The sequence below is a fragment of the Pygocentrus nattereri genome, chromosome 5 (genome assembly GCF_015220715.1).
Source record: "Pygocentrus nattereri isolate fPygNat1 chromosome 5, fPygNat1.pri, whole genome shotgun sequence".
Classification (NCBI taxonomy): Eukaryota; Metazoa; Chordata; class Actinopteri; order Characiformes; family Serrasalmidae; genus Pygocentrus; species Pygocentrus nattereri.
The window spans coordinates 37,757,203-37,778,378 of NC_051215.1; the positions used below are offsets into that span (position 1 = coordinate 37,757,203).

The following is a 21,176-nucleotide window of genomic DNA, read 5'->3' on the forward strand; positions in this document are numbered from 1 at the left end:
TACAAATAATCTCTAAGCAAAAAAAGCGAAGGGCAGTTAAGGTGCACACAAAAGAGAGAAAAAGCTAAATATTTTCATCTTTCAATTAAAACAGTGGGTTAGACTGAGAAGTAGTCCAAAGAGATTACACAGCATTAATTTAATTTTTCACAAGGATTTCATAAAACTTGAGAATGGTATGGAGTATGACATAACCCGCATGAGACAGTCACTCATAACAGACAAACAGCAAGTCACACACATTCTATGGCCAGTCATATCTGGTATCATGGTGAAATCAACATCTCAGTCTTTAAGAACCATAACTGAGTAATGTTCACATGAAGAAAAAGTGTTCTGTTGCTGTTAGTCTCAATTTTTGTCCTTTCTCACGTTCTTACTATGAAAAAGTTGGCTGTCCTTTACACTGAGTGAACATTACAAGATAAATCAACCAACAGAAACGCTTCAAAATTGAATCAGAAATCTATTCGTATTAACTTGCGTTAAACTTTACGAATGTTTCTCTTTCTGTTGTAAAAATAGCATTTTGTAGATGAGAGGTTTTTATCTGACAGATAAGGAAATTATACAAAAAAATTTAGTGTATGCATTTAGAAGAACAGAAGACAAGATAATCTTACAATATTAAGAAGATAGCATTACATTTTCCATGTTCTACAAAATATCCAACAGCCAATCAGCATACATTAGGTAAGACCTGGCTGGTATATGGACTTCCTATTGGCTTGTAAACCCAAGCCCAGTCAACCCTTTTACATAAACAGGTGGTAGATTTCAGGTAGATACTTGAATATTGTTGGAACCAATCCATGGAATGTTTACAAACTACTTAGTCAGTAAACAGCAATGATGGTATTACTTGTACACATCTTTACAAAACATAAATATGCCTTACCACACAAAAAGGTAATACAGATTTGAATTACTTATTCAAAGTCTAAGAAAAAAAAGTTACAATCACAGTTGTAGGTTAGTATTGACTCCCTGAATGACATTTCTTTACAGTTATACAGAGCATATGGAGCATACAGAGATCAAGTAAATTCCAGATTTAACACAAAACAAATCAATGTGCAAAAGAACAGAACCAAAAATAAATCAACAATGTACCTTTAAATACAGGGTTGGTAATCAAGTTGGAATCTTGCAATTCCGTATAAAGGAGTGATGTCGACTGAACAATACCACAATTTATCTGCACCTTTTTATCTGTACACTACATCTATACACATACTACATGTTAACCTTTCCATTAAAAATAACTGCATTCAACCAACTGCATACCAAGAACGGTAATCAATCTCAGTTTATAAATTCTCTGCATTACAGTACATGCATCCCATTCCCTTCATCTGTAGTCAGCTTTAAGTTTCCACATCCCCTCTTGTCCAGGAAGCCTATGAAACTCACAGATGTTCCTGAGTAGTTCTCTGAACACTGGTGTCTGTGCAGAGGTCAGTCTTGGGGTGAAATACTCCAGGATCTCTTTAGTGCTGGCCTGACCATCCACCTGGGCCTGGAAGGCCACAAAATTTCTCAGGTCCACCAGTAACTCATCGTGTTCAGTAGGAGGGGCAGTTGGCTGACTTGCTTGCTCATCCTCATCCTCTTCTTGTGCCTGAGGTAAGCTAAGATGATTTCTGGCCTTCATTCTAGCCAGCAGTGAGGATGAGGAGAGAGAGGCAGAAATGGACTCTTCCTCCACTCCCTCTCCACTGAAGTGGGCAGTCAATCCTTGTTTCTTGATGCCTGACTTCTTTATAATGGCTGCATCCTACATAAATTCACAAAGATTAAATTATATTTAAAAGCAAAAAAAAAAAATCTCATCTTCACAACATTGTATAAAGCGTATATTGCATTTTTACCTTGCATTTCTCAGATGTTTCTTGTGTTGTGCCAGATGGCTGGGCGAGAAGAGGATTTTTCTTCTGTCCAAATCTTTTTCTAAAACAGAAATCATATTTTTCTCACTGTCGTTCTATTCAGGAAAACAAAGGTTTTTGTCTCTGTAGCGGCTGCAGGTTTCTTACCTGACAGGTGCTGGCGTGGCTGGTGTGGATCCCCGGGAGAAGGCCAATCTGCAGTGTTGCCTAGACACTTTCAGTGCTCTCAGGGCATCTTTAGCTACCCTGTTGGCCTCGGCCTCCACCAGGACATAGTCTGGGTTCGATGCCTCCATAATTGTGTCATGTTTCATGACACTGTGGATTCCTGATTTTTTGAACAGTTTGGCAAGAACATAATCATCACTCTTGCGTTCATCCTTTTTCTCTTCTTCCTCCACCTCATGGTCCTCCTTCTTGTATCTCCTCTTCTTCACCAGATGAGAAATACGATGCCCCTCGAACCGGGCGCCCTCAGAGTGCTTGCGCTTTTTATGCTTGTCTTTATGCTTATCTGAGGGCAAACTTGTCAAGTCTGTTTTGTCACAGTGCTTTTTCTTTTCCCTGCGTTTCTGAGGAGTGCTTACACCAAAAAGTTCCTTTTGAGGACTGGTTGTTAATAAGGCCTCAGCGGCGCCTGCTGCTGGTTTCACATTTAAAGAGTCGCTGTTTGATGGCTCAGGTGAAGTATTTTGGTCTTTTACACACACTGAGGATGTCTGGGCCTGCTCTGGCTTGGATGGCATCTGTCTATGAAGATGGTTTGACTGAGAAGAATGAGGTATTTTTTGTTTCTTTGGAATGTGTACATCTGAACCAGTACCTAAACAGAGATGCAGAAAAAAAAGACCAATTTAAGCCAACACTGCAAGGGTTACAGCTTTGATTTCGGCAACTAATGAGTGATATGCAATCAACACACTGTACAGTGAACACTTTCTTATCTCTTAAACAACAAAGTGATGCTACTTTTAGTATGACAATAATCATGGTAGAAAACAATCAATTCATGGCTTTGAATGAAGTATTACATTAATACCTGCGAATATTGCACTGGTCTCAGTTCCCTGAGAGCTGTCAGGACTGCTTAGCGTAAAAAGCTCATAAATATCATTGGACTTGAAAAACCGCCGTTGTTTTGGATCCTTCAGCACTCGATTGGTGAGAAACTGCTTGAAGATCTGTCTGTTGCATTAGGCAAGGGAGCATTGTATTGGCATTAACATTATTTTATCATCTCCACTACAACACACTTTCCCATTTCCCATTTCAGTCTTTCCTATAATGACCAAAAATAAAGCTATTTCAGTGTTGATCCTGTCCTGCCACATGTCCCTGCTTAATGGTGTAACTGCTGGAAAAGTTTATCTGCTCATAAGTAAGCCTGAAATTGGTAAATTAATATGTTAACAATCTATCATTTCACAGTCACTGGGAATTCCCATTGTCTCCTTATGAAATCACACAATGGGTTAGGGCTGCCTTTAGCGACCGATTTGCAAATTTGTTTTGATATTTAATGACAATATAACCCATTTCAATTACTGTCAGTTGAGCTCCTGCAGACAATGGCATTATGGAGTGGATTGCTTTGCCTTATTATTACCAAATAAAAGCCAAGCAGAAACAATTAGAAATAAGTGAATGTACTTTAAAATCCTGTACTCAGAAAAAATAAGAACAGTTCACAAAAAGTGAACACTTTCCAATACACAACAGATGTAATAACACTTAAACCTGTATCACAGACAACTAACCTGTGGTAAATCTTCTCTTCTATAGTCCCAGCGGTCAGTAGTCTGTAAACAGTCACTTGTTGCGTCTGTCCTATCCTCCAGGCACGTTCACGGGCCTAAAGGTAGGAGAGAATCTGGTTATGTCCTCAGTGTTAGCTGTTTCCAATTTCCACTATCTGAATCACATCTATTGTATGGCACCAAAAAATCTAGGGGTGATGGATAGACCGATAAGACACACGAAGCTGACCACTGCATTTCTTTCAAGCCACTCATGCTAAATTTGAGATGACGCTTTTTCAAACCTGTGTGTCCGTGCTGGGATTCCAGTCTGGATCATAGATGATGACTCTGTTTGCGCCTGTCAGGTTGACACCTAATCCACCGACTTTGGTTGTCAGAAGGAAAATGAATATATCCTTGTTCTGCAAAACACCAAGCCATAGTGATATTAAACCACCGTTGTTTTTTTTTTACCAATATACATACACTTAACCATTTGTCAAAATTGAGATTTTTAAAAAGTCACTACCAATCAAATCACAGTTCTCATTATTGCATTTTAATCCTTTCTCAGAAGAGTTAGCCATCAGAAGCACAGCACAACAACCATACTCATCTTCACCTCATTGTACTGAGCTATGAGCGGCTGTCTGGACGCGATGGTGGTGGTGCCGTCCATTTTGAAGTAGGAGTATCCATTTCCTCTCACAAACACCTCTAGGATCTCCAGCATCTGTGTGTGTGGGAGAAATGGTTTCAGACAGAGCATTGAGAACAGGATTAGTGCTAATAGGATTAAGGGAGATTAATATTACATGTACAGAAGTACCAACTGTGTGGGTTTTAGGTTCCCTCTGAAGCCAAATCTCATTTCTATTGAACAAAGACAGCTGGGTCCTGACAGACACCCTACAATGCAATAAGGGCTCATAATGAATTCTATTAGAGGGAAAAATGACATAATATCTTTATTGGTGCTTTAGTGGCTTCTTCTGGAGATACAGCAAGTGCAGCTTATCCATCAATACACAGGGTTTATTCACATTTCTTTACTTAAGGCATGTCCACTGAGGCAAAGGATAAACGGATGCTCTTAAAGGAATTTGGATGAAAAAAAGCTAAAATGAATCTTTTCAATTCTGTGATCTTTTTAATCCAGTGCCTTACTAAATCTACAATTTCATCAGGGTTAGGCCATTATTTGAAAGCTCAATATAATGGAAAAATCTGCCATGTTAGAGATACAGTTGAATTTCAGATACTTTCACAGTTGTCTTCTATTTTCCCTTCTACTGATATAATCAGAGTATCTCATAGGTTGAGTTTTCCAATTTTTTCTATGGTTACTCATAAGTTACAAAACAGGATTTAATTACAGAAAAAATGCCTTGTATTTTTCTTCCAAGACCTCTCCTTGTACACTTGCAGTGTACTCTCTCTCTTCAATCAGTCTGTACTGGTCTGTCTTATTTGGAATTCAGAACACTGACCTGTCTGGACTGTGTGAAAAGCAGAACTCTGTGTCCTTGTTTAAACCACAGCCTGAGCAGAGACTCCACCACTATTAGCTTGCCCGAGCGTTTCCAGTATCCAAAGTGCTCTTCCTCAGTCAGTTCCTCTTCAGGTATGCCCCTTAGCAGCCGCGGCCCGCCAGTGAACAGGTCAGGGTGGTTACAAATCTTCCTTAGGGCTATCAGGCCAGAGAAAACCTGGACAAAGGGAATGTGGGCTTTAGTTTCATATTTAAGGTAATGATACAAAACAGAAACATTCTGTCGAACACTGCTCATGAAGGCCTTAATAAATTCAATTGATTTAATAAGGGTCACTGAGCACAGTAAAGTAAAAAGAAGTCTCTTACTTCAGAGACTTCAATGATCCTTGCATTATATATGTCCATTAATGGACTATTGTGACCACAAAAGAGGTTTGTAAACTGCACTGAAGTCCCATAGCCTTTGCTTCCGCACACATTTGGAGCTCAGTTTTTGACACTATAGATCACTCTATTCTCTTAGACTGACTACAAAACATGGTTGGAATTGGAGGAATAGCATTATCCTGTTTCATATGCTACCGCACTGACCGGTTTCAGTTCATATAATTTAATAATGTATCATCTAATTATACAAAAGTGAAATATGGAGTACCACAAGGTTCTGTTTTAGGTCCTTTGTTATTCATGTTATACATGTTTCCATTAGTTATAAATAGACATGGGATTAGTTTCCACTGCTATGCTGATGATACACAGCTGTACATATCAGCCAAACCAGATGATAAATCCAGATTAAATAAAATAGAAGGTTGTGTAAAAGATATAAGAAACTGGATGCTGCAGAATTTCCTTCTTTTGAACCCAGATAAAACAGAAGTTCTCCTTCTTGGTCCAAAGGCTGCTCGGAATAAATGCTCAGATTTAATGTTAAATCTTGCTGACTTCTCTGTAAAACCTGGTTCAGTAGCTAAAAATCTGGGTGTGACGACTGATTCAGATCTAACGTTTAATCAACACATAGGTAATATTACAAGGACAGGGTTTCTTCACCTCCGAAACACTTCAAGGTTAAGAAATGCATTATCCCTACGTGACGCTGAAAAACTAGTACATGCCTTTATAACTTCAAGACTAGACTACTGTAATGCAATGTTGTCAGGATGCTCCAACAGGAACCTAAATAAACTTCAGTTAGTTCAGAATGCTGCAGCTAGAGTACTCACTAAAACCAGGAAATCTGAACACATCAGCATTATACTGGCTTCCTATCAAATTCCGTACTGACTATAATATTCTCTTATTGACGTATAAAGCCCTGCATGGTCTCTCACCAGAGTACCTGCAAGATCTTATTTCCCATTATGAACCACCTCGCTTACTCAGATCACAGGATACTGGTTTTCTACTGGTTCCAAAAATTCAGAAGACTTCAATGAGGGGGAAGAGCTTTTTCTTTCAAAGCCCCCAAATTGTGGAATAATCTCCCAGTTAATGTTCGGGACTCTGACACAGTCTCAACCTTTAAGTCTAGACTGAAAACATATTTGTTAAGTTTAGCTTTTCATAATTAGCCTTCCCCCTTAGATAAAGGCACATGATCCAAGGGTTCATGGACATAGAGGCTTATGGTACACTGAGACGTTGGTGCTGTTGACCCACCACTTCACACGATCACACAAGTTTGTTCACAGTGGAGTGGAGGGATCCCAGTGTCTCAGGGTACTCTCATATCTGTTACCTTCTGGTTCTCTCCTTTTAGTTTATGCTGTTATAGTTAGATCTGCCGGAGTCACCAGCCACACTCTCTGGGAAATCATATTTATTACAGTCATTACACCTTTTTTATTTATTACAGTTTATTACACCTGAGCAGAACTAATTTTGTCTCTTAACTGAGATAATTCCTGAGATAATGACTGCCCTCCAATCCTACTGAACGCTGTTGGAAGACTGACCATCAGGGCCTCCTCCTCACCATCACCAACCTGCTCTCCTGTTCATTTGTGCCAACTGCAACACCCTCAATTACATCACTGTGCCATTCAGATGCACCAGCATTGAGATAGGATGGGACTGTTTCAGCTCAGTCCCACTTTTCATAAAGACTCAGTCAGAAACTGCCTCTACCAGTGCAGTTTCTAAAGCTTTACCATCCACTTTTCAAACATAGATCCTCTTAGCTTCTATTTGGTATTTAGCTTATTAAATTGTAAATATTGTTTGACCAGAGGAGGATGGGTCTCCCCTTGTGAGTCTTGGTTCCTCCCAAGGTTTCTTCCTCCAGACTGAGGGAGTTTTTCCTTGCCACCATTGCCTCTGGCTTGCTCGCTGGGGGATATGTTATAACTGTATGTTTTCAAACTCCTGTAAAGCTGCTTTGTGACAACATCGTTGTAAAAAGTGCTATACAAATGAACTTGAATTGAATTGATGCATAGCTTATTTGGAAAACTTTCATTACAGTGCGTACATAAAGCTTCAGCTCACAGATTTATAGTAGGGGTGCCCAATCCTGGTACTGGAGATCTACCACCCTGAAGAATATAGCTCCTAATGTACCAGACCTGATACAGGCAATATACAGGTTATAGATGCCTTCAGTGGCATCTGACTATTAGAGCCACGTGTGCTACATCTGACCTCTCCACAGTGTTTGTTCTCCATAGACACCTTGATCCATAGAATACTTGGACTGCGCAAATATGAACTTTAATATTCAAGAATAAGAAAAACTGAACCTGAAATATATTAACAGATACCTTCACCAACATAACTGAGCACTCAAGAGCAAAAACTAAGCAATTGTCTACATTTTTCAAAACAGCCGCAACACTGATGTATGTGTGAAGCAACAGTAAAGGGAGAGCCACGCTGCTGGACAGTAAACTGAATAATGAATGAGGCTTTCTCATTCCAGGGAAGCAACAAAGTTTGCCTTATTATTAAAAATGAACAACAAATGAATATAATATTCCATCTGTTAGCACTCTATCTTTTATTTATATATTCAATAGAAGACATATAAACCATCTTTAAGCTGTGCCTCAGTACTTTATCTTGTTTCTGGATGAAACCTGTCAGTTTGTACTAACCAACAATGTCCACTATGATCTTTCATGCTTGCCCATCTTCTCATCATTTGTGGATGTTTCAGTGTGAAGACAAAAGCAGAATTACCTGCATATCTCCATTCAGAATCTGATAGACTTCCTTGGAATCCAAAAAGTCCTGATAGACCTTCCGTTGTTCTTCAGTTAATCTGCAAAAAAGCACCTGAAAAAAACAAAAAACAGAAACCAGGTGGTAGAAACCAGGGGTCACACTGTCACAACACAAATATAAACATTTTGAGTGAACCTATACACATCTTCTGAGTTTTTATATATAATTTTGATAATGGTAACTGTGATTAATCAGAAAAATAAAAGGTTTAGGGACAACTTTGCTTTACAACATTCAGCATGTACCTCTCCTCCCTGCAAATTCTCAAAAACTATGTTTTAAGTGAAAGGTTTATCACAAAACTAAAACAATGTCTCAGGAAGCAGTTTGTAACTATTTCATATGACATCTTTCTGTAAGGGAACTTTTAGAGCCATTAAATGCTTCTGGCATCTGCTTCCTATCACTACTTTTGTGAACAACTGTGACTCAATAAGTTTCTGTATCTTTATATCTTATCCAATGAATTGTGTAGACATTTTCAAAATTCCTGTATAACAACTATAGCTATTATACTTGTCAGATTTATTTAAGGTTCTTAAATTTTTCTATGCAGATACAAAAAACTAACAGTCAAGTGGCGTGTTTTATATATATATATATATATATATATATATATATATATATATATGTGTGTGTGTGTGTGTGTGTGTGTGTGTGTATAAATTGGTGGTGTAAGTTGTGTGTAGACCTGCTCGTTTTTGTCTGGTAACGAGAGATTAGCCTTTACGTCAGCTTTCATCCTCCTCAGCAGGTATGGGTTGATGCTGTCACGCAGGACACAGGCACACTTATAAGCTGTTTGCACCTGAAAAGACAAAGAGGGCAAAAATATCAACAACTTCCGGGATTATTTCAAGACCAGGAAAAAGTAAGTGTGGAGAACCAACTGCCACCCCTTATAGGACGAGTGACAGAAGTTAAATTACTATTCAAATTTGATTCCACTGTCTTTTCCTAGAGACAATACATAATAAATATTCACTTCTAAATAACAACAAATGAGTACACATTTTATAAAGTGCTAGCAGAGCTCTGTGTCCTGAGGCATGTCAGCAGCAGCCCTCTCTTCTCTTCCTTTCAGCAGATTGACACATTAAAGATTCATAAGAGTGCTGCTGGACTCCAGAGGGGGCCCACACGCTTTTATCAATAATGTTCTCCTGATCCAGTGTTAGGCCAAATGCCATTTAGCAGTAATTTAAAGGGATCTGCAGATCAAAAGAAAGCCAGCAGTAGGCCCACAACACTTCAGGGCACACAATAAGCCTGGATTAGAGCCCACTTGAGAAAACAAGAGAGAGCACTACGGAGAGAGAAGAAGAAAGGGAGAGAAAAGAGGACAGTGCGATTAGCTGAATGAAAGCATGTGAAGGGTGTGAGAGCATATGCTACAGTAATAGAGCTTGTGGAAAATGCTTCAGGCATCATGTCCTCCTCTCAATGCTGATTAACTCACGAGGAACATGAGTCTTGACACCAGGGGCCATTTTATTCACAAACAGGATTTAAAACAATAAAACACAGACTGATGACATATAATTTAATAGCTCATTTTCATTTAGATATATATTTTACCTAAAAAAAGGTAAGGATGGCATCTCTAGACATGTATACAAATATGGATTTGTATTATGTGCAGTATTTGAATAATGACTGCTGAGAAGAGAAGTTACGTGAGTCATGAGCCTGTCTAACCATTTAATAACATTAATATTTATTATAAAGGTCTTTATTATTGGCAAAGGAAGCTTAAGTGACCACTCAAAGCAGGAGATAAAATTCATGAATGTGTATTATTAAAGAGGTTAATAATAGTACATCCATATTCTTGTCATAGCATGTAGGCTGCCATTGTCATGGTGCTAAAGCGGCAAACTCACTTTAATCAAAAGGCCCGTATCCTACATTTTTCTCATATTTTATTTTTCCCCTTGAGATCTATTTCTAAAATTTTGGTTGGCGTGGTTGGTTTTATGTACCAAAAATAGCCATAAATAAATTTTAAATGACGTTTTCCAACGTTGTGCTTTGTTAAGTGTGCCTTTAGATTTAGATACTGTTTTTATTGGCTTGCTTGTATTGTGTATTATAAAGCAAGCAGAGCTGAAACACTGCTTAAAACATTACTATGAATGACTGCTGCAGGCTGAATAGGTGCATCACAAAAACAAATGATTCATAATGTGCATATTTGAATAAAATAACTGGGTTATGTATGACTTAAAAAACTCAAAATAAGTATTCTCTTCTAATCACAGATTATGTGATAATAACTTTGGCCAAATGCTCTGAGTGCTGTAAAACTAAAAAGAAGAAAAAAAAAAAGAAAAAAAAACGATGTGGGGCAAATGCATGTCTTAGAATGTAGCAAATTTACAATGAACATTAATTTGCCCTTAATATACATTTGCATTAGCGGAAAAAAATCATACATTTATATATGCATTCATATAGTCAGAGTGTTTAACGGATGTTTCAGAAAGTGATGCATGTTAGAGAATGACTGTGATTGTAGATTGTGGTCTCCTACCTGCACTGGAGAGGCATTGGAATATCCTCCCATGGTGATAGGCACTGAGAACTGTTCCATGAAGACAGGGAGAGTGCCCAGTTTCCCTGGAAACACAAAGTCAAAGAGGGACCACAGCTCTTTCAGGTTATTTTGCATGGGTGAGCCAGAGAGGATGAAACGATGAGGGGTCCGGAACTAGGAGCAGAAAAGCAAAAGCAACAGTTTAGAAGTTATCAGCACTATAAAATTCTCTTGAGATATCACACAAAAGAAAGTGTGCGCAAGCTACAAAGCAGATGAAGTGGAAACAAAGTAAAAAGTATATAAAGTGGAATGTAGAATATAATATATTTAAGCCCAGATGGTAAAAGCAAATTACGGTGCACAGTTAACAATAGTCAGGAATTATTTGACAATGAAAACTCTTTGTGAAACATTAGGCCTAAAAGCACCATTAGCTTCAGTTTATTCAATACCAAATCGAAGAGATGTGGAATTTCCAATGGATTTTTTAATATTGTGATCCATAATGCTATAGCACACATAAATTAATTAAGAAGTAGAGGGAAGTAAGATAAGAGGTCTGAGTGGGTAAGGCTGAGATTTCAGACTACAACTGAAACCTGCATTATCAGTGAGGGTGGTGTGAATGCCTTAATTGGAATGAAATATTTATGATAACAAACTGTACACTATTATAAATTATAGCTCCATATGACCAGAGTTGGTAGTTCTGACCCTATGGTCGTAGTACAGACCCTGTGATATAAAGGTCTTGTTCACCTGCTTGCATGCAACTGTGACTCCAGCATTGGGGTTCCTGATCTTGTGGCCTTCATCCAGTATGACATAATGCCAGTCATATCTCTGGATATAATCCTGCATGATGCGCACGTATGAGTACGAAGTGATGAGGATGCCGTGGCTGGCGGCTATCTCTGGGATGAGCTTTTCCTGAAAAACACAATGACAAAATGTTCATGATCATGACCCTGCTTAGAGAAGCGTTCACCCTTACAGTGACAGAGGAAATACTGCAGCAGGTCATCTGCACCAGGCTCTTCATAAAAATTCGCTACACTAGATGTCCACCTCCACGCTTCACACCGAAAGCCTCAAGTGAATTCCAATTAAAAGCGCACCAGTCATGTAACCCCTAGTTTTTTCTCCTTCTTTACTTTGTAGCCAATTAATAAGGTACATCTGGTCTGCGGCAGTGTTAGTGTGAGTGTGAAAACTCTGTCATTAGGCATAAATGCAGCACAAACACGCCCCCCTTCCCACCTCCCCCAAGCTCCTGAGACCAATCCTCCTCCTAGAGGGCAAAGCGTGGACTGCCAGGCAACAGCCCCCATTAATCACTGTGTCAGGCAGGGAGAGGGGGGTAGCAGAAAGAAGCCCTCATAGTAAACACCTCACAGCAGCCCTACAGCAACTCCATCTACCTTAGCTTTAATTAATTTAACATTTCCTTGGAGCCAAATCTACTCCACACTAGGATATCTGCTTACGGAAGGGAAAAATATCACGCTGGCATGAATAGTGTAAAATCAGGGCTACAGTGCTCCAGCACAATCTTGCCGTCATGCTAGGCTTCAGCGTGGGAAAGTTTACTTTCATACAGGTTTAATGTGAAATACTACATGAAATTCTGTGGCCACAAAAGAACATACCGTATGCAGGTGTGTCTTTCCTAAATTAATACAGTATTTATTATTAGATTAAATTAGATTCACTATTATTAGATTAAATTATCAACCTTACACTTTGGAGTGAAATACAGAATCTTTAAAATCTTTTATTTAATAAATAAAACAATAAATAAAACTGGTAAATCTGCTTAAATTTGAATAGTGACAGAAATGCATAAATGCAGTGATGAAATCTTGAATATTTCATCACTTGCTTGCCATAACTTCTCTTTCTGTTAAAATATAACTTTCTGTTGGTTTTTTTGTGTAAAAACTTGTTTATTTCCAAGTTTTTTCCAAATGAAAAAATCCCAGATTTTCAGTGTGGACTTATCATTGTAATAGAACATATTCCTTAAAATAATTACATTACTTAATGAATATTATAACATGTATGTTTATCCAAACTTGTGACACACATGTACCCACAGGCTTTAAAGTTATATTTTAGGACTTTTTGACTCACCCTCTTGTTACTAAAGGAGCCTGTTTCATGGAGAACTGCCACACGGAAAGGAGGCCACCAGGTATGGAACTCTTTCACCCACTGATGCATAACTGTGGCTGGGCAGACAATGACAGTAGGTCCTAACCCTGCATACCTGTACAGACGGCGAGAAACTTGTCTGATCATTTTAGCGCAGTACAGTTAAAATCATAATCACACTCATGATGAAGATTTTGACTCTGTATCTAAGTCTAAAGCTAGAACAGAAAAATGTGACTTAAAATAGGACTCACTTTGTTAACACAGCATACTGCAAAAGGGTACACCTGTTTACTTATTAATATATATCATTATATAAGTGAAGTTTCAAAACATTAAATTAGAAATTCAAATGAATGTTGAGTCAAAGCTTACTTTTAAATCAGCAGGCCTAAATTAACAAGCACAGTACAAAACATGCAACATTAGTGAAGGGAAAAAAAAAGTTATTAATTTTGAATTTAAAAACTTTTGAGTACTGCAGATCTGTAGATGAGCATGTTTAAACTAAATAACGAGGTCGTGAACTCTGAGCTGATGCTAGTCCGGTGTAATGCTCCCCCAGCGTGTTCTCCAATAGAGATGAATCGACAAAATGCACTAAATGGCTCTAGGAGCATTAAAGCATGATATGATATTCCGGACCGTGGCAGCCATTGATATTGAGCCGTAATTGAGTTTGCAAACAATCAATTTGTGGATGGGCGACGCCAGACATAGTAGTATTGACCAGCCAGGAGGCCCCCACCCTGAGCAAACACGGCACTGAAAAACAAAAAGGCACTGCCTTAAACGTATTTAATTATGTGTTTCATGTTTAATTTCCCTCCCTCCCCCTTCCCTACAGTTACTCTCATTTCACGTCCTTGTTCTTCCTTTGATGTCGCCACTAAGAGAATTAGAGGGATATCATAATTGAAACGTCTTTAATAATTCACGCCAAACCTCTCTCCACCAGCAATCCAGCTGCTGAAATATTCATTGCAATCAAGACTTTCAGTCTGGTAGGGTGGGCTGAGAGTGGGCGTGGCAACAGAGAGTGTGTATGTGCTTTAAAAACAATATGTGAAAATACAAAGAGCTGATTTTTTTTATAATCTAATTTCCTACAAGGATCTCCGAGAACAACAGAGAGAGCAGAAAAGAAAAGAAAGTAGCATATAGACTTTCAAACTGTTTTGTATTAGTGTGTGACATAGATTATCCAGGACAGTGGATGTATATGGAACTACAGGGGCAGTTAAGGGGTATGACCATGTGGGGTCTCTTGCCTGTAATTGGAGCCGCGTGTCCTCAGCTTGCTGTAGCTCAGGCCTGCCAGGAAGGCAATTACCTGGATGGTCTTGCCAAGGCCCATCTCATCTCCCAGAATGCCTCCTGCCTGCTGGCAGTGCAGTTCCCACATCCACCTGACACCTGTCTGCTGATACCTGGACAACAAAAGCAAGCATGTAGGACAAAACGCCAGCCCAGCACAACACAAACACCACACCTGATCAATTAATCATAGGGCCATTATCTCTATTGATTCTAAATAAATGGCCTGTAAGTGTTGCCCGATTGATGTGTTGTAAAACGTAGCTGCGGCAGAAGAGCAGCAGCTTCCTGTTGTAAGCCTAGAGCCCTAAACATGCAGAGCAATAAATCCATCCATCAGTGCTGCTCTCTTTCCACTGTTTCATATTCTTTTTTATCATTGATTTCCCAAACAAATAAATAATTTGAATAAAATGAGAAATATGATTCACAAGTTAATATTAATTTTTGGGAACTAATGCTGGGAATAAAATACAGTTCGATTTAATGCTGTGAAACACGTGATAACGTGAATGTACCTAGTACCTCAAATATGCTAAGTGATTAATGAAGACATCATGCAAATATATCAGTTACCAGAGAGAGAGGAAAAGATGAAGCTAAAGTTAACTAGCTTCTTTTTATTTTTCTATTACACTGTAAATAAAGACGCAGTTACACAAGACAGGAAAAGGTTGTAAATTAACTTTTTATGCTCAGTTAATTTAATATTAAGATGTAGCATTAACTTACCATATTGCTTTTTACTTTTATATAAATACTGCACTTCTAAGAAAATTATTTGCGCCAGATATCTCTTCAGCAAGCACTGCTGTCTTCTAGAGACAATGGAAATGATAAAAATGACAAAAAAAATGATTTGCAAAATTTATGTTGATTTTATGTTAGGATTTGTTTTCTCATCGTCTATTGAAAATCTATGGTGATGCAAAAAAACAACATGCATCAATCATAACACCCCTCATGATCATATATTCGAGCTTCAAATAAAGAGAAAACTATGAAATAAACTATGTTTCTATCTCAAGTAAATTTCTCAAGCAAACGCGGTTGTCATGCTGAGTGTAAATCCCATGTCTCACTTGAAGAGTTTCTTCCAGAGAAAGCCTGGCATCTTAAAACCTTCATCAAACTCAGCGTCGCTCTCTTCAGACTCGTCCTCTCCTGCTTGTCTCTTCCGCTCTTTCTTCTGGAGTCGGTGCCTCTTCCACTTCCTGCAGGATGACAGTCATTACGTTACAGAAAATGTTTCCCCTGCTGATTTCACACACTGTCTGATCTAGGTTTCGATTAGCCAAAAGGAGTCTCACGCAACTGAAACTCTTCTACTGCTGACATTCTTAATTTGACTCAGCAAGCATTGTTTAAAAAACCACCTCTGGGAAGGTTCGCTTCAGAGCATGAAGTACTGTATGGACTGGTAGTCCTTGTCCCTGGCCTCTAGTTTTAATTTCCCAGTCTGAGAGAGAGATAGAGCGAGGCCACCGCACTGCCTTAGTTAGCTCCCTCGCCATCTTTCTTGCAGGGCAGCTTTAATTGAACCACTTCTGGCTGCAGGGATACGGCAGTTAGTGGCAGTGTCATCACGGAAGCAAATTAAGATTGATACAGACAATTAGGAGTTTGAGCTCCCCAAGAAAGGTGTGGAAAGAGGAGTGGAGGGAAAAAAAATCCATCTTCATTTGGGCCTGGCCCTGTCACTCCACAATGAAACTGTTCCCTTTATCTGGGGCTTCCGAGACTGCACTTGTAATTAAGTCAAGACTAAGCATTGGTTCAGTTAATTACGTTTTTTGTTTTTTTTTTCTCCCCACCTCCTCCACTCTACACTGTAGTGCTCCACCAGCAGCATCCAGAAATGTGTGACTGCATTCACATCCAAATCATAGTGCAGAAAGTGTGGAGAAAGAGACTGTGCCAACTCAATTTTCTTACTATAAATACGAATTCTCAATCTTGTTAGGTCTGGTACCATCTATTTTCACATTAGCATTGTAGAATAAATAGATGCATATTATAATGAGAAAAAAATGAATAGACAGAGAATTTGCTTAGTCAAAGAACAGCTGCCAATCTCTTCAACGGATTATCTATTCTAGCACACATAGTAGGCAAAAGATGGTTACATGCATCATTCAATCATTTGAATTTGTGTTTGACAAAAAACTACGGCATTTCTAATGTATTAACATAAATTTTGGCCAAGGCATTCCTGTTAATCTTACCTAATCCTTTGCCTGTAGTATTCAATATCGCCATCGTCTTTGTATTTCTTCACCTTGCCTTTTCTCCCAGAGTCCTCATCCTCATCTGAGCTGCTGGGGAGGTATTCGTCACTCTCATCTCCTTTCCTTGGCTTTCTGAGTTTGGCCTCACTCTTCTTCCTATATGGCTTAAGTTCATACTCCTCATTTTCATCAACCCAGAACTCATCATCTGGCTCTGGTTCATCAGGGTCCATCAGCTCATCACTAGGCACATACTCAGACCCCTCACTGTCTGAATCCCCTTCCCTGTGTCTCTTCTTCTTGGCCTGGGGAAACTCGTTCTCCACCTTAGGCCTGGCTTTGGGGTGAGCCTTTAAGGCAGTCCTCTGAAGCTTCCGCATGCGCTTCTGCATTTTCTTCTCTTGCTTGGAGAGGGCTCCATTCTTCTTCTTAGTCTCTGCTGATTGAGTCTTGGTGGCCTTCTTCTTCAGAGAGGGTTTCTTCCTCCTCTCCGCCATCTCGGCTTGATCAGCAAGATACTTGTCGAAGCCAGAGTTTTCGCTGAGCATCACCTTACGTGGTGCCTTCTTCTCTTCCTTCTGAGGGATCCGGGTACCAAAAGGCGTCATGTGACCTGTGCGGATGAGCTCTTCCCACTCTGTTTCCTGAGCTGGCATGAGCATACTGCCCATTGTCGATGGTCCTGGCTCTGACAAAAACATGCAAACAAAATACATGTCTATAATTAGTAAGACTCCTAACATGGTGCCATCAAAGTGTACTTGTGTTATGATTTCACTGCTTCTAAAAGTTCTTGGCCTAATGAAATTGATTTGAAGTGAAGAAGATGCTTGATTACTGTATCATAGGGATGTAATTTGGCAGCAAGGTCACGTAATGTGTGGCCACACAAATATCACTACCTATTTAGTGCAACTTAAAGCTAATCTGAAGCTACGTATCTGGACATTATGCACATTTTGCTTACAAACACTCCATAACATTGAAATACATGCAAATTAACAGTAATACAACAACAGAGCAATGTGTCATCTATACGCTGAAAGTGACATGCTGTGATGTTGCTCAGTTTTAGTGATAAATTTGAAAGATAATGAGCAGATCCATGACATAATGCAGTCTGTTTTTAGCTGTTTGATTCTATTTTTTTTTTATTCTATTGTTATTATTCATGATATCCAGGACCTGACAATGTGTGTCATTTAGTGGGTTCTGATTGTTTTGGGGGAAAAAAAACAGTTTAAACTTCACAAAACTTCTACAAATAGGAAGTGTCCTTTCTAAAAATACTTACAATACATCTCTCTCTTTTAGCATAGAGTAGCAGTTCTCAACATCTATTCTCAAATATCATTAATGCAAACTCTAATATCTTATGATACCATGGCTTCTTTGGAAAATATGATACTGGAATTTCTTGATATCATGCAGTCCTAGACAGTAGCAAGAATTTATTGTATGCAAAAAAGTCATGGCTGTCTTGTGACACGGTTGAAAGAACACCCCTTTAGTTCATGTCTACTCCTCAATGCAGTCCAATCATTGTGTGGATTCAGTACCATTTCATTTGATTTAATACAGCATTAGTTAAGGATGTAACAATTTGAATGCAGCATAGACCCATGAAGGAAAAAAAAGAAAGAAAAAGTCACTTCTGGGGGTCTCCGTGCTGCCGCGGAAACTCCTGGCAAACCTAGGCATCCAGTTACATCCTTTTAAAATAAAGTGGAAGGGATGAGGAGGTGTTTATGGTCTGTATGCATCCACACTCAAATCACTGGGCCTTTTTTCTTTTTGCTTGTGTTTTGGGCCTTATTTGTTTATAAAAGAATCAGATCACTTATAACCTCAAAACCTAAAATTGCATCAAACATTAAAATCTGAATTGTTCCTACAGCTTGAAATATTTGTCTGAACCTGATGGGAGCGGACTACTCACACCAGGTTCAGTCATGTCCATGTTTCCTTAATTTGTATCAGGCTCTAGTGGGGTTTGGATTTCAGGTTTGAGTTCTTATATTCCACCTCCCACTTTTAAATAGATTTTCCTCTTCATCTCCACACTGCTTTAGCTGTTCTCCTTACCTTATTTTTCCTGCCAATTATAATATCTTAAAATGGTTTTTAATATGGCATGCTGAAGTCACTCCTTCGCATTTTTGACATAATTTAGCACAGAAGCCCATGAGTCCCATGCTTGAGAGAAATTGGATCCCTGGGAAATACATCTGTGAATTGATTCAGGAGAGTGAGATTAGTGCAGCCAAGTTGGTGTGGGGCAGGCTGGAAAAGTTCTTGGACAAGAAGTTTTCAGGCTGTATTTGGGTTTATACAAAAATTCAGGTCTGATTAAAGCTCTAATCATTACATTTCTAGTATTGATTATTTAAAACCTGGTACAGACAGATATCTTCAAACAGTGGGCTACCTTGAAGTGAGGTTTGGCCAACAGTCACCAAGTTACAATTTATTGAATTTGTATGAATATAGTTGTTTTTGATTCTTTTAAATGCTATTGGCTTATAATATACTAGTAAAATTCAACAGGACCCTTTTTTCATGTGACATTCAAATCAAATGCACTCTTTCAGATATTGCTTAATATGTAAGGCACTGGCAGTGAAACACTGTGCCATTAAAAAGCAAGTGACCCATAGCCAGATACAGCTATGGAACCATATTTCACTCTCACCTTCATCATCCTCAGTCAATAACTCCGCCTCAAAGTTCTGGATATCCTCCCCCCCAAGAATGGCTTGTAAACGTCTCTGCTTGGCTCTGATCTTTTTTAACTGCTTCTCCTGTAAAGGATAAGAGGTTTCTAAACTTACCAAGATGCTGATACAGGAATAGCTCCCAAACATCTTATGCTGTATTATCATTACGGGAGCTATAATGTCTCAACAATGTAATAAACAGTACATAGTCACATCTTTCAGAGAAAGTGATGGACGACGGTTTTAAAATAGATCTTTATATTCAGCCATTCTGAACATGACAAACTGATGGCAATGTCTTCAAAAATACTGGTCTGCTTACTTTGTTTTCCTTTTGCCGTTTGACAGACTCGATTTTCCGGCTGATGTCCTTGCTGGAGGTAGCATAAGGAGTAAGCTGCTCTATTATTTTGTTTATTTGCCTAAGAGCAGTTGTGCATGACCTAAGAAGATACAATACAAAACACGAGCATATTCAATATGTTTTGGAAATCATGGCATCATTTGTTGATTGAATTTTGGCTACTGAAATCCAGGTCATTTGAGGGAGGCAAATTTTCACCTCCATACCTGACATCATCCAGCACAGCCTCATATTCCTTCCCTGCCTCAGCCTTAGCTGCAGCCTGGTTGGCCTCGTTGATGGCTCTGTCCACCTGCTGCAGGACCCCTTGTTCCAGCACATCCTGGTCATAGACATCCACTCCTAAGCCCTGGAGCTCAGCAGCCTGAGCACTCTGATCAACTGCCTGGATCTCCTGACGGTTGATCTGGAGTAGAAGCTGGGATTTCCTAGAGTTCTCTGACCCAACAGTCTCAGGACAGGCTGCTGTCGGCTCTTCACGGCCTCTCTCTGGGATGGACAGCCCAGTGGTCCCCCTGTTGATCCCATTGTCCTCTTGGCCTCCTGGTGTTAGAGCACTGACAGTACTGGATAGAACTGGAGGGTCTTGGTTATCACTATTGTCGATTGGCATTTTCATGCAACTGCAATCAGGGATGACATCAGGAGGTAAAGATAGTGATCCATTTAACAGTTCCTAAACATTATACTAACAGTGGAAATAAACAGCTGTCACACTCTGAAAATGACCAAACAAGTCACTAACCACTGTCAAAGGTATTCAGCTATACCAGCTATACAAAAACCTGTATAACTAGCTACTTATTGAATAACTTTTAAAGCTTTTAGGCGGCTAAAGCTACTTGACACTAACATTAATAGCAGAAATAATAATAAAAACAAGGACGACGACACATACAGTTATTACGAGCTCAGCTGAACCCCCATAACGTTACTGTGTGAAGATCTTGGCCAACTTGTTATTGTTAACCTAGCTAGCTAATCAGCTAAGTCAGACCTTATTTACCCAAATATTCTCCGAATTATTTTTACGTTTTCCAGAAAAGATTATATTCAGGCAAGAAACGAACCTTTCAAACCTTATTCTGTTCAAAAGTTTATTCGTTTTACAGTAAAATCCATCTAGAGTCTCTCTACCAGTGTACTACTCTCACCCGTACGCTAGCTACACAATGCACTCTCAGCGGCGTGAAGGGAGCGATCACATACCGTCAAAACACTCCTCCACAACCCGTCAAAATAAAAGTGTGAGCTCGGCTGAAGGAAGCTTGAGCACAGAGAAAAGGTCATTGGTGACTTGGATTCCTCCCTGCCGATACTGACTAACCACTGTAAAATTAGGCTCAATAGATATGTAATTTTACCTATATTAAAAAAAACTTTTTATAGCTTTTAAAACGTCTTACGAGCTTTTCTTAATTGTGGGAGGTTTCTTACCAGACCCACAAGAGGGCCTCATAGAGCTGAAGCTGGGAGAAAGCCGCGACATGAAACGGGTTAATGAAAAAA

At 39.1% G+C, this 21,176-nt stretch overlaps 1 protein-coding gene across 3 annotated transcripts; it reads right to left on the minus strand.

Annotated features, from left to right (window-relative positions):
• Positions 1 to 120: 120 nt before the first annotated feature.
• ercc6 (excision repair cross-complementation group 6) lies at positions 121 to 20,894 on the minus strand. Of its 3 annotated transcripts, none has more exons than XM_037538903.1 (20): positions 20,877 to 20,894; positions 19,874 to 20,290; positions 19,626 to 19,746; positions 19,279 to 19,387; positions 16,584 to 17,274; positions 15,441 to 15,572; positions 14,313 to 14,471; positions 13,021 to 13,156; positions 11,647 to 11,817; positions 10,882 to 11,058; positions 9,040 to 9,156; positions 8,304 to 8,399; positions 5,119 to 5,337; positions 4,251 to 4,361; positions 3,931 to 4,050; positions 3,647 to 3,741; positions 2,929 to 3,074; positions 2,037 to 2,712; positions 1,872 to 1,950; positions 121 to 1,777 (listed from the first exon to the last, which is right to left on the minus strand). In XM_037538903.1, exons 2-20 carry the CDS (start codon positions 20,284 to 20,286, stop codon positions 1,352 to 1,354), a joined length of 4,194 nt encoding a protein of 1,397 aa, XP_037394800.1. In that variant the 5' UTR covers positions 20,287 to 20,290; positions 20,877 to 20,894; the 3' UTR covers positions 121 to 1,351. The 3 variants fall into 3 exon arrangements, with proteins under 3 accessions (XP_037394800.1, XP_017579330.1, XP_017579339.1); XM_017723841.1 differs by lacking the exon at positions 20,877 to 20,894 and adding an exon at positions 20,738 to 20,837; XM_017723850.2 differs by lacking the exon at positions 20,877 to 20,894 and adding an exon at positions 20,566 to 20,727.
• Between the last annotated feature and the right edge of the window lie 282 nt (positions 20,895 to 21,176).